General features: G+C 58.5%; 1 protein-coding gene across 1 annotated transcript; it reads left to right on the forward strand.

The window, feature by feature from the left end:
• The first annotated feature begins 6,333 nt into the window (after window positions 1-6,333).
• On the forward strand, window positions 6,334-10,924 carry NANOS3 (nanos C2HC-type zinc finger 3). The gene is made up of 2 exons (XM_059696583.1): window positions 6,334-7,932; window positions 10,072-10,924. The coding sequence occupies exons 1-2, from the start codon at window positions 7,476-7,478 to the stop codon at window positions 10,137-10,139; spliced, it is 525 nt and encodes a 174-aa protein (XP_059552566.1). The 5' UTR covers window positions 6,334-7,475; the 3' UTR covers window positions 10,140-10,924.
• Window positions 10,925-11,594: the final 670 nt, after the last annotated feature.

Below are 11,594 nucleotides of genomic sequence, written 5' to 3' on the forward strand. Positions count from 1 at the left end.
CGGCCTGGGAAGCCCCCGCCCCAGCCCCGGAGCCGCCGACAGGCAATTTCCCGTGCCGGAGTCTTGGCTCGGGGGGGCTTTTCCGGGCGGGTTTTGGAAACAAGAGGGGACACGCGGCGGCGGCCCAAAGCGAGGTGAGCGCGGGCGCCGGGCGGGCCGGGGGCTGCCGGCGGATTCGGGGCGCGGCGGGGCGGGGAGGAGGTGGGACCGGGCCGCAGCCCCCTCGCGCACCTGCTGCCGGCCCGGGGCGGGGGTCCCGGCCTCTGCGGCCCGGCCCTCCATTGTTGCGGCGGCTGGGGAAGGGGGGCGGGGAGGCCCCAGCGGCATCCCTTCTTGCCTTCCCCGAGCGGGGGCTCGGAGAGGACTGGACCCCCCAGGGGGAGAGGCCCTCAGGTCCCCGCGCCGGGGTCGCCCGCGGTGGGGGGAGGGCCGGCGAGGTGCCCCCGAGGGGCGGGGACGCACGATGAGGGGCGTAGGGACCTCGGGCCGCCTGACACCTGACCGCCCGGAGGCCCGGAGACAGGGCGGGGGCGAGCTTTGTTCTTGGGGCCGCGGAGCGCGTGGGGATCTCGCCAATGCGGGGCTGGTAGAGGCTCCGTCCCAGCGCGCGCGTTGGCTCGGGAGGGCGCCCGGGCCAAGTTCATGGGCGCGCGGGCCTGCGCGGACCCTGCGGAGACCGACCCCCGCGGGGGCCCTGCTCGGGCCTGGCTGCGGCCACGGCGGGGCTGCGGCGGCCTCCTGCTCCCCGCCAGTCTGTCAGTACCGGCGGTGGCTGCAGGGTGTTTCCTGGGGCCAAGGTTGGCTAACAGGAACACGCCCTCCAAAACTGGCCCTAAAAAGGAAAAATGGCCCCGAATCCCCTGCTGGGGAGTCCTTTTAAAGCGACAGGGACCCTTTCCCAGGGAACGGCCCTAGAAGGCATGCTGGGGGTGGAGGATGGGAAGACCTCTCTCTCATGGGCTGATGGGAGCTGTGAAGTACCCCCACACCCCTGGACAGCCCACAGATGCATTTACAGGGCCACAGTTATATTCCCACATCACTGATGAAGAATCCCAAATTCACACACTCCACACGGACATACAGCATCCTCATTACTCACATCACCTGCAGGAACGCTGATATCCACATGCACACACACATCACCCACAATCACACTGCCACATGGGCGCACACATCACCCCGCGATGGGACATCCTGTGAAAACACTGCCACATAGGAAAATGCAGCCACCCCTGATGGTGGCCATGGCATAGACACGGCCTTGCATATAACACAGTTCTCTACCACACACACAGACACTGGGATGGGCATCCACCGCTGTCACCCAGGACTTACGGACATACAGCATCCCCATCCTCAGATCAACCGCAGATATGTTAAACACCCTGACAGAAGTACAGACAGACACATAGACAGGGACATGCATGTGCCTGCCCAAGCAAAGACACACCCACAGCCACCCAGTCATCCAGGCAACCTGACACACACACACACACACAGATGATACTAGGCCTGTACAGATGCTGATATCAGGTTATATTAATCTAGACAGACACACATATAACACAGCAACACATGCTGATACATGGTTGCCCATGGTAAAACGATCCTCCTAGACACCCATTATGACACCGTCACCCACAAACAGATATGAACCTTCCAATAATACACCCATAATCACCTACCCTAACACTTGGTTATACACCTGGACACCTGCAATAATACACACAGACAGAGTAACATATGCACCACGACACACACAGATCTACAGGGAAAATGGCACAGGGACACTCAGAAATCCAGTCAACTGGATGGCCATAATTCCAATGTCTGTTTATTGAGCATCTGTTATGTACCAGGCACCATTCTAGTGCTGGCGTGCAAGAGATCAAACTCCCTGCCCCTTAGAGCTGACATTTCAGTAAGAGAGGTAGGGGCCCCAACAGTTGGATGACACACAAACTACAGTCACCCTCAGTGACACTAACATATGCCAGACACCCATGTACACTGGCTCACACATCGACCTGCAATTACCCACAATTAGCCTGACACGCACTCAGTCACACAGACATCCATACACAAATAAGCCCACAGGAGCACCAGCACAGGCCTGATATACACACAACAGGCACAAGAGACAGCTGCTCATTATCACACACACACACACACACACACACACACACACACACACACACCTGGATTTACAGACACCCAGAGACATCCAGAATTGCCCACCTGAATAGCTTGGACCCCAAAACCAAGGCAGCTCCCCAGTAACAGGCCCATAGGCAGCTGCTGCCTGTGTTTTCAGACTGAACCCACCTGCCCTAGACACGGGGTTGCCCCGCACCCTGAGTCACAGAAGCGCCTAAATTTCCCATCAACTGGCCCCAGGCCCTAACCCTGGAGAAGAGGCTTCTTGCCTACCCCAGCCCTGGCGGGTTTGGGAAAGAAGGTGGGCTCCTGGCCCTCTGGCCACCCCAGGTCTGGGTGAGACAGGCGAGCCCTTTGTCTGAGGACCCCGCATGGAAAGGCCTGAGCAGCCAGAGGAAGCCAGGAGCTGGCTTGGCGATGGCGGAGTGGGACCCTGAGAGACCATGCAGCTACGAGGGAAAAGAGGAGCCCCCTGCCCGCCGTCTAGACAGTCTGGGCCATCAGCCTGACCCCACTTGGGAACCCCCATGTGTGCTGTCACCATGCCCTCATAAGGGGCTCTTTGTCTGCCAGGCCCTGACTACCTCCTCCCCCATGTTCCCCACAGGTCCATGCACACACACAAGGACATATGCACACTGCACACTGGGACACACACAGGGACACATATGCACGACATACATAGACACTCCCCCTTCTTCAACTTGATGGCAGAGCTGCCTCCATCCATCACCCCCTCACCTCAGACCCTGACCCCCAGACCTGCACCAGCTGCCCTGCCTTCCCAGAGCTCAGAGTGGGGGTGGGGGCGGGCCTTGGGCCAGTGTGGCTTCTGGAAGGCTCCCCTCACCCCACTCATTCCCAGCCCCCCGCCAGGTGTGGCAGGGCTGGGGGTCCCAGCAAGAAGAGGAATGAGGGTCAAAATGGCCCTGAAGGGCACCCCTGCCTTGCACCAGGGCCTATGGTTGGGAGTGGGAGGAGGCAGCTCCACCCACCCTGCTGGGCTTCAAAGTCAGATGGAGGCCCGATGGGCCCTCCAGAAGGTCTCAGGACACTCGGCAGAGGAACAGTCGGCCCCCACCCCCAAGGTCCAAGTCCAGACAGTGAGACGCAGATGTTGAGGGGGGCAGGCGGACACACAGATCAGGTGTAAAGGGCCAGACAACCACAGGCGGACCCAGGCGGCCAGGAACAGGAGCGCTCGCAGAGCGGGAGACCCGGTCAGATACAGGCCGGCCAGGGGCACAGGCGGACCCAGACGGGCAGACCCAGACGGGCACGGAGGGCGAGGGCGGGAAGCTTCGCAGACCACCGCAGACAAAGGGAGACCGACCGGGGCAGGCCCCAGATAACTCCTCCCCACAGGACGGGGCGCGGCTGAGCTGCTCCCGCCCCGCCCCTCGGCCCGGAGCCACGCCCACCAGCCAGCCCCGCCTTCCTGATGGTCGGGACCAGCCTGTCCCGGCCGATTTGGGGGAAACCCCTTGCAGGGCCCTCCCTCTTTGGTAGGTCAAGATCAGTGAGTGCCCCTAGCGTCCTTCCGATAAGCCAAGGCTGTGGGTCCCATCTCCCCGCAGGGCACATACAAGAAGCAACCAGTGAATGCATACGTGGGGCAATAAATCGATGTTGCTCTTGCTCTCGCTCAAATCAATTTAAAAACCAACAATTTTACTTAAAAAATAAAAGACCAGTGCCTTCAGGGAAGCCAGGGGAGAGAAGGCACAGGGTGTCTCAGGGGGACCCTCAGTGTGGTCAGACCTCGAATTCTAGCTTCATGGTCACCAAGAACAAAGCTTTTGAGGAACCTCAACAGTTGTTACCAGACTCTCAGAGCATCACCTTCCTCATCGGTAAAATGAGTATCCTAATAATAGGGTGATGTATGTAAACAATTATTATTATTATTATTATTATTATTATTATTACTATCTGCCCTCCCAACTCCCCCTCCATTCCCCCCCCTCCCCCCAGAGTTCTAGGCATTCCCTCGTTAGGACTACCATCCCCAAGGCAGGAGAAAAGGGGAGGAGCCCGGGCCGCCGCCCACCCACCCCTGAATGGGGCCCTGATGGCTGGGCGGATGGGCCCCTGGGAGGCCCCCTACCTAGCGCTCCCGACAGGGGTGCGAACTTGACTGGACCCCGGCCTGGGCGAGAGGCCCGGCTTAGGAAAAAGGGCTTCATGCGTTGGGGAAATTTCATGGGCGAGTCTTGCGGGGGGGGGGGGGGGGGGGTCGGGCTCCGAGGGGCTCCAGTTTGGGGCAGGTCCTGTTGGGGTGGAACTTAAGGGGGTTGGGCTCCAAGGGGGCGGCCTTGGCGATTCCTAGGGTCACAGTCCATGGGCGTCTGGCACGAGGGTTCCAGAGGATGGTCCTAGGGGCGGGCCTCTGTGACCTTGGCCCCTCCTGGGGCCAACAAAATGTGGGGTGCCACAAGGGTTAGGCTCAAAGGGCGGGGCCTGGGAAGAGGCCTTTAGGGGAGCTGGGCTCTTTGAGGACCTGCTTAGGGGGCAGGTTTTATGGGGTTGAGTTTAGGGGGGTCTCCATGGGAATCTATATGGGGGGGCTTTAGAAGGAGGGACCTAGGGACTGGCAATATGTGGGACCTTAAGAGGGCGGGTCTCCTGGGGAAGGATCTGGGTGGGGTCTCGAGGGAGGGGTTTGAGGGGCTGTGCTGGCTCAGGTCAACTACATCAGGGACATTTCAGGGTTTATTCAAACTTGGCATATTCGGGGTCCTTGGACCTGCTTAGGGTATGTCAAGGGGTTCCTTGGGGCACCACCTTCCCCTGAGTGAAATGGGAGGGGACAGAAAATTTGAAGAAACCTCTCCAGGGCGTCCTCACAGTCTGTGCACCCAGGTAGCGGCCAGCTCCCTAAAGACTGCACCTGGGGGCACCCGAGGGGATGGGCACCCAACTGTGCGCAGCCCCTGGAGGGAGGGACTGGAAGCCCTTTCTACCGGGAGGAAATGAGGAGGGGGCCGCATCTTGCTGCAGTTGGAGTCCAAGTAGCTGTTTGCCCGCAGTGTATTTTGAGGTTTGAGGGTGAGCGGCCTTGCACGGTTACATCACCAAGGGCCTGAGTTCAGATGCCTTGAGACCTTGCAGAAGGGCACCAGGCGTCCCCTGACATCCTCTCGCTTCTCCCCTGTCCAGTGGGCAAGTGGGCCAAAGGGTGGGCCTGGCAGCCACCCCATTGTGGGCCCTGCATTTGCAAAGTGAAGGATGATGACCCCCAGGGGTTGTTGTGATTCATAAACAATTGTGCCCAGGAACACAGTGAGGCTGTGGAAGGTATACATTGTATTAAAATGACTTGTTTATCTCCCTGTTGAATGATGCTCCTTCCCCCCTTCCCATGCAAGGCAGCCAGACACATCTTGGGGCCACTAGGAGTAGTGCCCCCTGGCCTCAGTCTTCCACACTGACAAATGGGCCACATCTGCACCTTCCTAGGGCCCTTTTGAGGATGATGTGAGTACATGCATGGAGCAGGGAGCCCAGCACCTAGTATTGCTACATCCATGTAGCAAAACTACATAAACATCTGCTGTTACAACTAGTTACATTAATGTCATGCTTTTCCAGGTCATGGAACAGACAGTTGGCACCTACTGTTTGCTTACTTAATGAGTCAATAGGTCCCGCCCTCCCTCACCTCTCTGGTTCCTTGCACCCCACCCTCTAATTCTGGGACACCCCACTACCACCACCACCACCAAGAAGTTGCCAAGGGCTTGGGGGAACATTCAACCTGTCGGTGAGTTTGGGCAGCTCAGGCAAACCATCGACCGTTGAGTGGACCCCGAGGCCTGGAAGTGCCGTCCAGCCATCGTGACCCCCACCTTCCAGATCTGGGGGGCTGGGTCCTACCTGATCACATCCCCTCCTTTAGGCCACAGAGAAAGTCACAATCAACATTCATTGTTGTCGGTGGGTTGTGAGGAGGAGGCCAGACCCACCGAGGGATGAATGTCACTGTGGCTGGGCCACACACAGCCTGAGGGGAGTGGGCTGGGGGACAAGACCCACCATGGGTTCCCCCCAAATTGCTCAGCCTGTACCTTGCCCTGACCCCAGCCTCTCACCACTTGGGAGGGCTGGGGTCTGGGGTCCTAATGGAGGCGAGCTGGATTTGGGGAGGAAATCCTGGAGGGTTGGAGGGGCTGGACAGCTAAAAACCCTTCTGGAAGCGGGTGGTGAGCTCTGCTCCCTGCAGCTCCACAAACGCTTCTTGAAAGAATAAGCGAATGGGTCCTCTCTGTGTCCAAATCCTGGGCTCAGCTTTCTCACCTCTTTGCCCACACCCTCCATCGCCCACCTAGCACCTTGGTGCTGCTGATCACTCCCCCCGCATGTCTGTGCCCCACTCCTGGGCACACTCCATCCTCCTGAGGCTGACTGAGCTCTCACTTGAGGGAGGGAAGATCAAGACTCTGGTGAGTGCTGGGGGTCCTCCCATTAGCCCAGCCTGGCCTCTGCTCTCCCCAGCCTCCCCATTTCACCCCCTCACCACCCCAGGGACAGAACAGGCTGCCTGGCCAGCACCTAGCCTTGGGGGCTTTAATAAGTAGATGGGGGAAGGCAGACTTTTGTGTTAGTCTTTGTGAACAGCCTTAGGGGCAGGCGGCTTCATACCTCAGTTTGTTCATCCATTAAGTGGGGGACAATAGGTGTGAAAACACCCCAAGGCAGACCAGAGCTGGGGGCTGAGGGCCAGATACCATCCTCCTTCCAGGGACATCTGGACAATCTGCAGGTGTCCCCCATCCAGTCTCCCCCCACCCCCATTCCCCAAAGGCCCAGGGGCACCTGGCCCTACCCCCAGCCCAGGGAAGGAAGAAAGCAATTACTAAGTTACAGGTTAAATCAATGCGTGTCTTGAGGGCGGGGCTTCCAACACTACCCCCCCCCCCCAAACCCTGTGGGGCAGGGTGGCAGGCCTCCTCAAAGGAGAGGTTGGGGGTAGCCCTCCAAACACCCTCTGGGTGGGGTATGTGGCTCTAAATTGCAGGTGCCCCTTGCAGACTGTGTCCTGTATCCCCCTTGCCCCACTCAGAGACCAAACATCTCCTTGGCAGGTGCATTTACAGGGAGCAGCAGCTAGTCCCCCTGTGACAATAAGAAGTCTCCCACAGGCTATTCCTTCCCCTTCACAATCCCTTGGAGGTATAAGGAGGGAACTGACAGCCCAGACTCCTAGGCTCCAGAGAGGGGAAGGGAGGGGCAGGGAGGAAGTGGAGAAGGACGAGCTTGGGGCAGGCAGGGTTTCTCCTCTCTCTGCCCCAACGCCTGGCACATATTGCCCAGCCATGGGGACCTTCGACCTGTGGACAGATTACCTGGGTTTGGCACGTCTGGTGGGGGCTCTGCGTGGGGAAGAAGAGCCTGAGACCAGGCTGGACCCCCAGCCAGAACCAGTGCCAGGACCAGGGGATCCGAGGTCCAGCCCGGAACCCTCACCAGCTCCAGAACGCTTGTGCTCTTTCTGCAAACACAACGGCGAGTCCCGGGCCATCTACCAGTCCCACGTGCTCAAGGACGAGGCGGGCCGGGTGCTGTGCCCCATCCTTCGAGACTACGTGTGCCCCCAGTGCGGTGCCACTAGAGATCGAGCCCACACCCGCCGCTTCTGCCCGCTCACCGGCCAAGGCTACACCTCTGTCTACAGCTACACCACCCGCAACTCTGCAGGCAAGAAGTTGGCTCGGTCTGACAAGGCGAGGACACAGGACTCCAGTCACCATAGAGGAGGAGGAGCCAGTGCAGGTGGCTGGGGGAAGTCCACTGTGAAGGGGGGATGCCTTTGTTAAGTGGGATTAACCCCAGTACCCACCTCATAGGGTTGGGGTAGAGAATCTGCGTAGGAACCTTAGTATTCTAGAAGTGTTGCCCAGGTGGGTCAGCTGGGGCTTGACTTTGCTCTGCAGTCTTGGGAAAGGGACTCTCCCTCTCTGGGCCCTTGGGGGAAATGCCATCCTTTCCCAGGCACAGGCGACCTGGCATGGAAGCCATGGGGATTAGCAAGCAGTGGGATCTGCGGATGGGCACAGCAAGGGCTTGACAGTGGGTGGCTCTGAGGAGCTGTGTGCTCTGAGAGAAGTTGCTCAGACTCTCTGAACCCTAGCTTCCTTATTTCTTACTCATTTGCTAATAGTTTGTGTGCCTGTTCTATGCCAAGTGCTGGGCTGGGCTAGTGGTGAACAAGATAGATGGAAGAACAGCAGTTAAAACACAGGGTGATAGGTGCTGAATGGGGGAGTCTAGAGAAGTACCTGATCCAGATAAGGGGACTCAGGAGGGCTTCCTGGAGGAAGGGACCTCAGGAAGCCTGATTCAGTTTGGGGGAGAGCTGGAAGTGTGGCCAGGCATTGGGGCTTGTTCAGGAACTTAGGGAGGGGGAGTGTGTGATTGTGTGGTGGAGGGGGAGGTGTCAGAGACTTGGGGACAAGCCGAAGGGCCTGTAGGGCCTTGTGGGTCACATTAAAGAGCTTGGCCTTGGGCAGCAGGGACCCACAGAAGTGGCAAGACCAGGTGTGTGTGTTAAGAGTGTGGCTAAGCGGGTGGACCTAGGGGTGGATTTGAGAGTGGTGAAAGCGGCTGGTTCTCCAGGCAGAGGTGTCTGAGGCAGGCCAGAGGGAATGGCCCAGGGCCCAGGGCAAGGTCAGGCTGGAGGGGAGTTTGCTATGTGGGGGGCAGCCCCATAGAGCACCGGGGACTGTAGCTTAGGCGCAAGCTGCCCTGGAGCCCCCCCCCCCTCCCCAGGTCCAAGCCCAGTCTCCTCACCTGCATGGCCCCCCACTCTGATCTTGCTCATCAAATGTGGGTCTCACTTCACAAGTTTGTTTGGGTGAGGCCTGAGCAGCTGCATTTCTAAGCAGCTCCCCAGGAGGTGGCCACGCTGCCAGGCCACGACCATGCAGGCTTTGAGTAGCTTGGGCTTCAATGACAGCAGTTATCAGAAGAGATGCAAAGGACCTCAGCTCCAGTGGGGTTTTAAGGACAGATCCATTTCAGCGACTTTCTGGGGGTAGTCAGCCAACAGAGGGGGTTCTTTTTTTAAATTATTGATTTTAGAGAGAGGAAGGCAGAGTGAGAGAGACAAAAAGAAACATCAATGTGAGAGAGAAACATCGACTGGTTGCCTCACACACACACCCCGACTGGGGGGTGAAACCCACAACGTGGCTGGACCCCCAGCCAGGAATGGAACCCACCACCCTTTGGTGTATGTGAGGACCCTCCAACCAACTGAGCCACACTGGCCAGGGCACGGGAAGGGGTTCTGATGGGCAGTGTCGCTATGTGGGGACTGTGGGTGGGGACTGCCTCCCATCAGATTGAGCTCCGTGAGCATGGTGAGCGGGAAGGAGGATCCCAGCCTGTCCCCGCAGCTGCAAAGTGAACATTTTGAAAGAGCGAGCTTGCCTCCAGGAGAAGATAGTATCCCTGTGCGGTTCAGTGAGGTCCAACTTGGAGGCGCAGGAAGCTGAGGGGACACATGAGATGATGGTCTCAGAATCTTCCTTTTCCCCATTAATTCTGAGGGAGCAGGAACACTCACCTCCCAGGGTGTGGAGTGAAGGGTGAGGGAGACATCCCTGGCGCAAAAGGGCTGTGGGACGCCGGCCTCCCTGGTAACACTCTAGGTATCACAAATACGGGGTCCCCAGGCCCTACGGCCACGAGGGGGCAGCACCACAGGACGGAGTGGGAGTTTTTGCGCTGTTTCTGGGTCTCATATGAGGGCTTGACTTGGTCCAGTAATGTGATTTGGGTGCTGTTCCACAACCAGCCTCTGGGTGGCGCCAGAGCCCTGACAGCCCTGTAGGTTGAACCGGTACTTTGACCACATGAATCATCGCCTATTATTGTTTTTCTCCTCCCCCTTCCGCTTTTGAAACTCAGGTTCCAAAGGTGCCAGGAAGTCGTCGGGACCTTCGCCCTCTTCCTGCTACCCCTCCAATTCTGCCTAGAGGGCAGGTGCGGGGAGGACGCCCGGGATGCAGTCTTCCCCAAGCCTGGGGACTTCTTGAAGGCTGGATTTCAGGGAAGATGCATCAGGCAAGGACCCTCCCCTGCACCCCTCCCCCAGCCTGGGCCTTGAATGAGGGAGCAGCGCCAGGAAACACGACCCAAAGAGCCCTGTGAGGAAGGAGGTGGCCCCGGGACAACCTGCCCTCCCTCCCCAGCCCTGGGCGCCCAGTCAGCTCTCAATAAATGCTATGAATGGATCAGTGGTCAGATGAGGCTGGTCTTGAGACAGGTTAGTGGGAACAGCTTCGGAGGGGCTGGGGCACCTCTTTTCTCTCCTGGCTGTTAGCCTGCACATGTTCCCGTGATTCCTACTTTCCCGACTGCTATTTGGATTTCAGTTCACCCTGAGGCTCTGGGGGAGCAGAGAAATGGGAGTGGGCGCCATAGGGTGGCTGTGGGGCTTTGAGAGGTGGCTCCTTTCCTGGCACTTCTGGGCATGACTTCTGCTGCTGGCATATTTGGGACTTTTTCTGATGTTTTCAAACCCCCTTTCAGCCACTCATAACATATTGACATGCTAAATAGGTGGAATCTCACACGCTGGGGGTGAGGGCCTGATATGGGGGGAGAAATGAAGAGACAATTAGACCAAGCCTCCCTCACCCCCATTGTCCTCGCCAAGGAGGCCCTCAGTGAATGTTTTCCATCGCACCACAATGCCCCCGTGACTTGGGCCATGGAGTCAATATACCAAGCCCTTCTGGGTGGGGGCCAGAATGGGACTATGTTGACTATGCCCTGGGGGGTCAGCCAGTTGAGGCCTTGCCCAGGAGTACTAGGAGGTCATCTGGATCTGCTTGGGCAAGAGAAGGAGATACAGAGCCCTCCCCACCCAGGGACTGTGATCCAGCTCTCCTGGGAAGGGGCTGTGCTCAGAGGAACACCTACCCCTGACTGTCTCCTCCATCACTGGAGGTTGTTTCCCTGGCAGGTGGCAAGTGTCCATCCACATTCCCCTAAGTCAGGATGCTGGCCCCCACCCCATCTCCCAGGGATGGGTGGAGGCAGGATTTGGACTTTGCAGGTCCCCTCTGCCCTTGAACTGGGACCTGGGGCCACCCAGAAGGAGAGTCTGGGATGGGAGCCTGCCCTTGAAGACAGCCTGCTGCCTAGGCTTGGAGGGGGAGAATGGAGGCCAAAAACACCACAGAGAGCAGTCCAAAGGGTCTTCAAATTGAATTAGGGACACAACATCCCAGGCACTGCCAGCTGCTGCGTACTGCCAAGGGCAGAGCTCCTAGGGTTTGGACACACTGGACAAACTGGCATGTCCTGGCGGGGTCAAGGAAGGAGAGGTGAAAGGGGACCCTGATCTGACTTGCTCCCCTCCTGAATAGTCTCCGAGGGTGTAGGCAGTGGGAGGGGTGCTCTGCCATGGCCCTAGAAGTCTGGGT

This window comes from Myotis daubentonii, chromosome 5 (genome assembly GCF_963259705.1).
Source record: "Myotis daubentonii chromosome 5, mMyoDau2.1, whole genome shotgun sequence".
NCBI classification, from domain to species: domain Eukaryota; kingdom Metazoa; phylum Chordata; class Mammalia; order Chiroptera; family Vespertilionidae; genus Myotis; species Myotis daubentonii.

Bases quoted from the DNA above. Each gene is read 5' to 3' on its own strand.
- NANOS3 (XM_059696583.1), top strand. From the start codon at position 7,476: ATGGGGACCTTCGACCTGTGGACAGATTACCTGGGTTTGGCACGTCTG. The intron at 7,933-10,071 runs GTGGCTGGGGGA...TTTGAAACTCAG, and splicing joins AGGAGGAGGAGCCAGTGCAG to GTTCCAAAGGTGCCAGGAAG.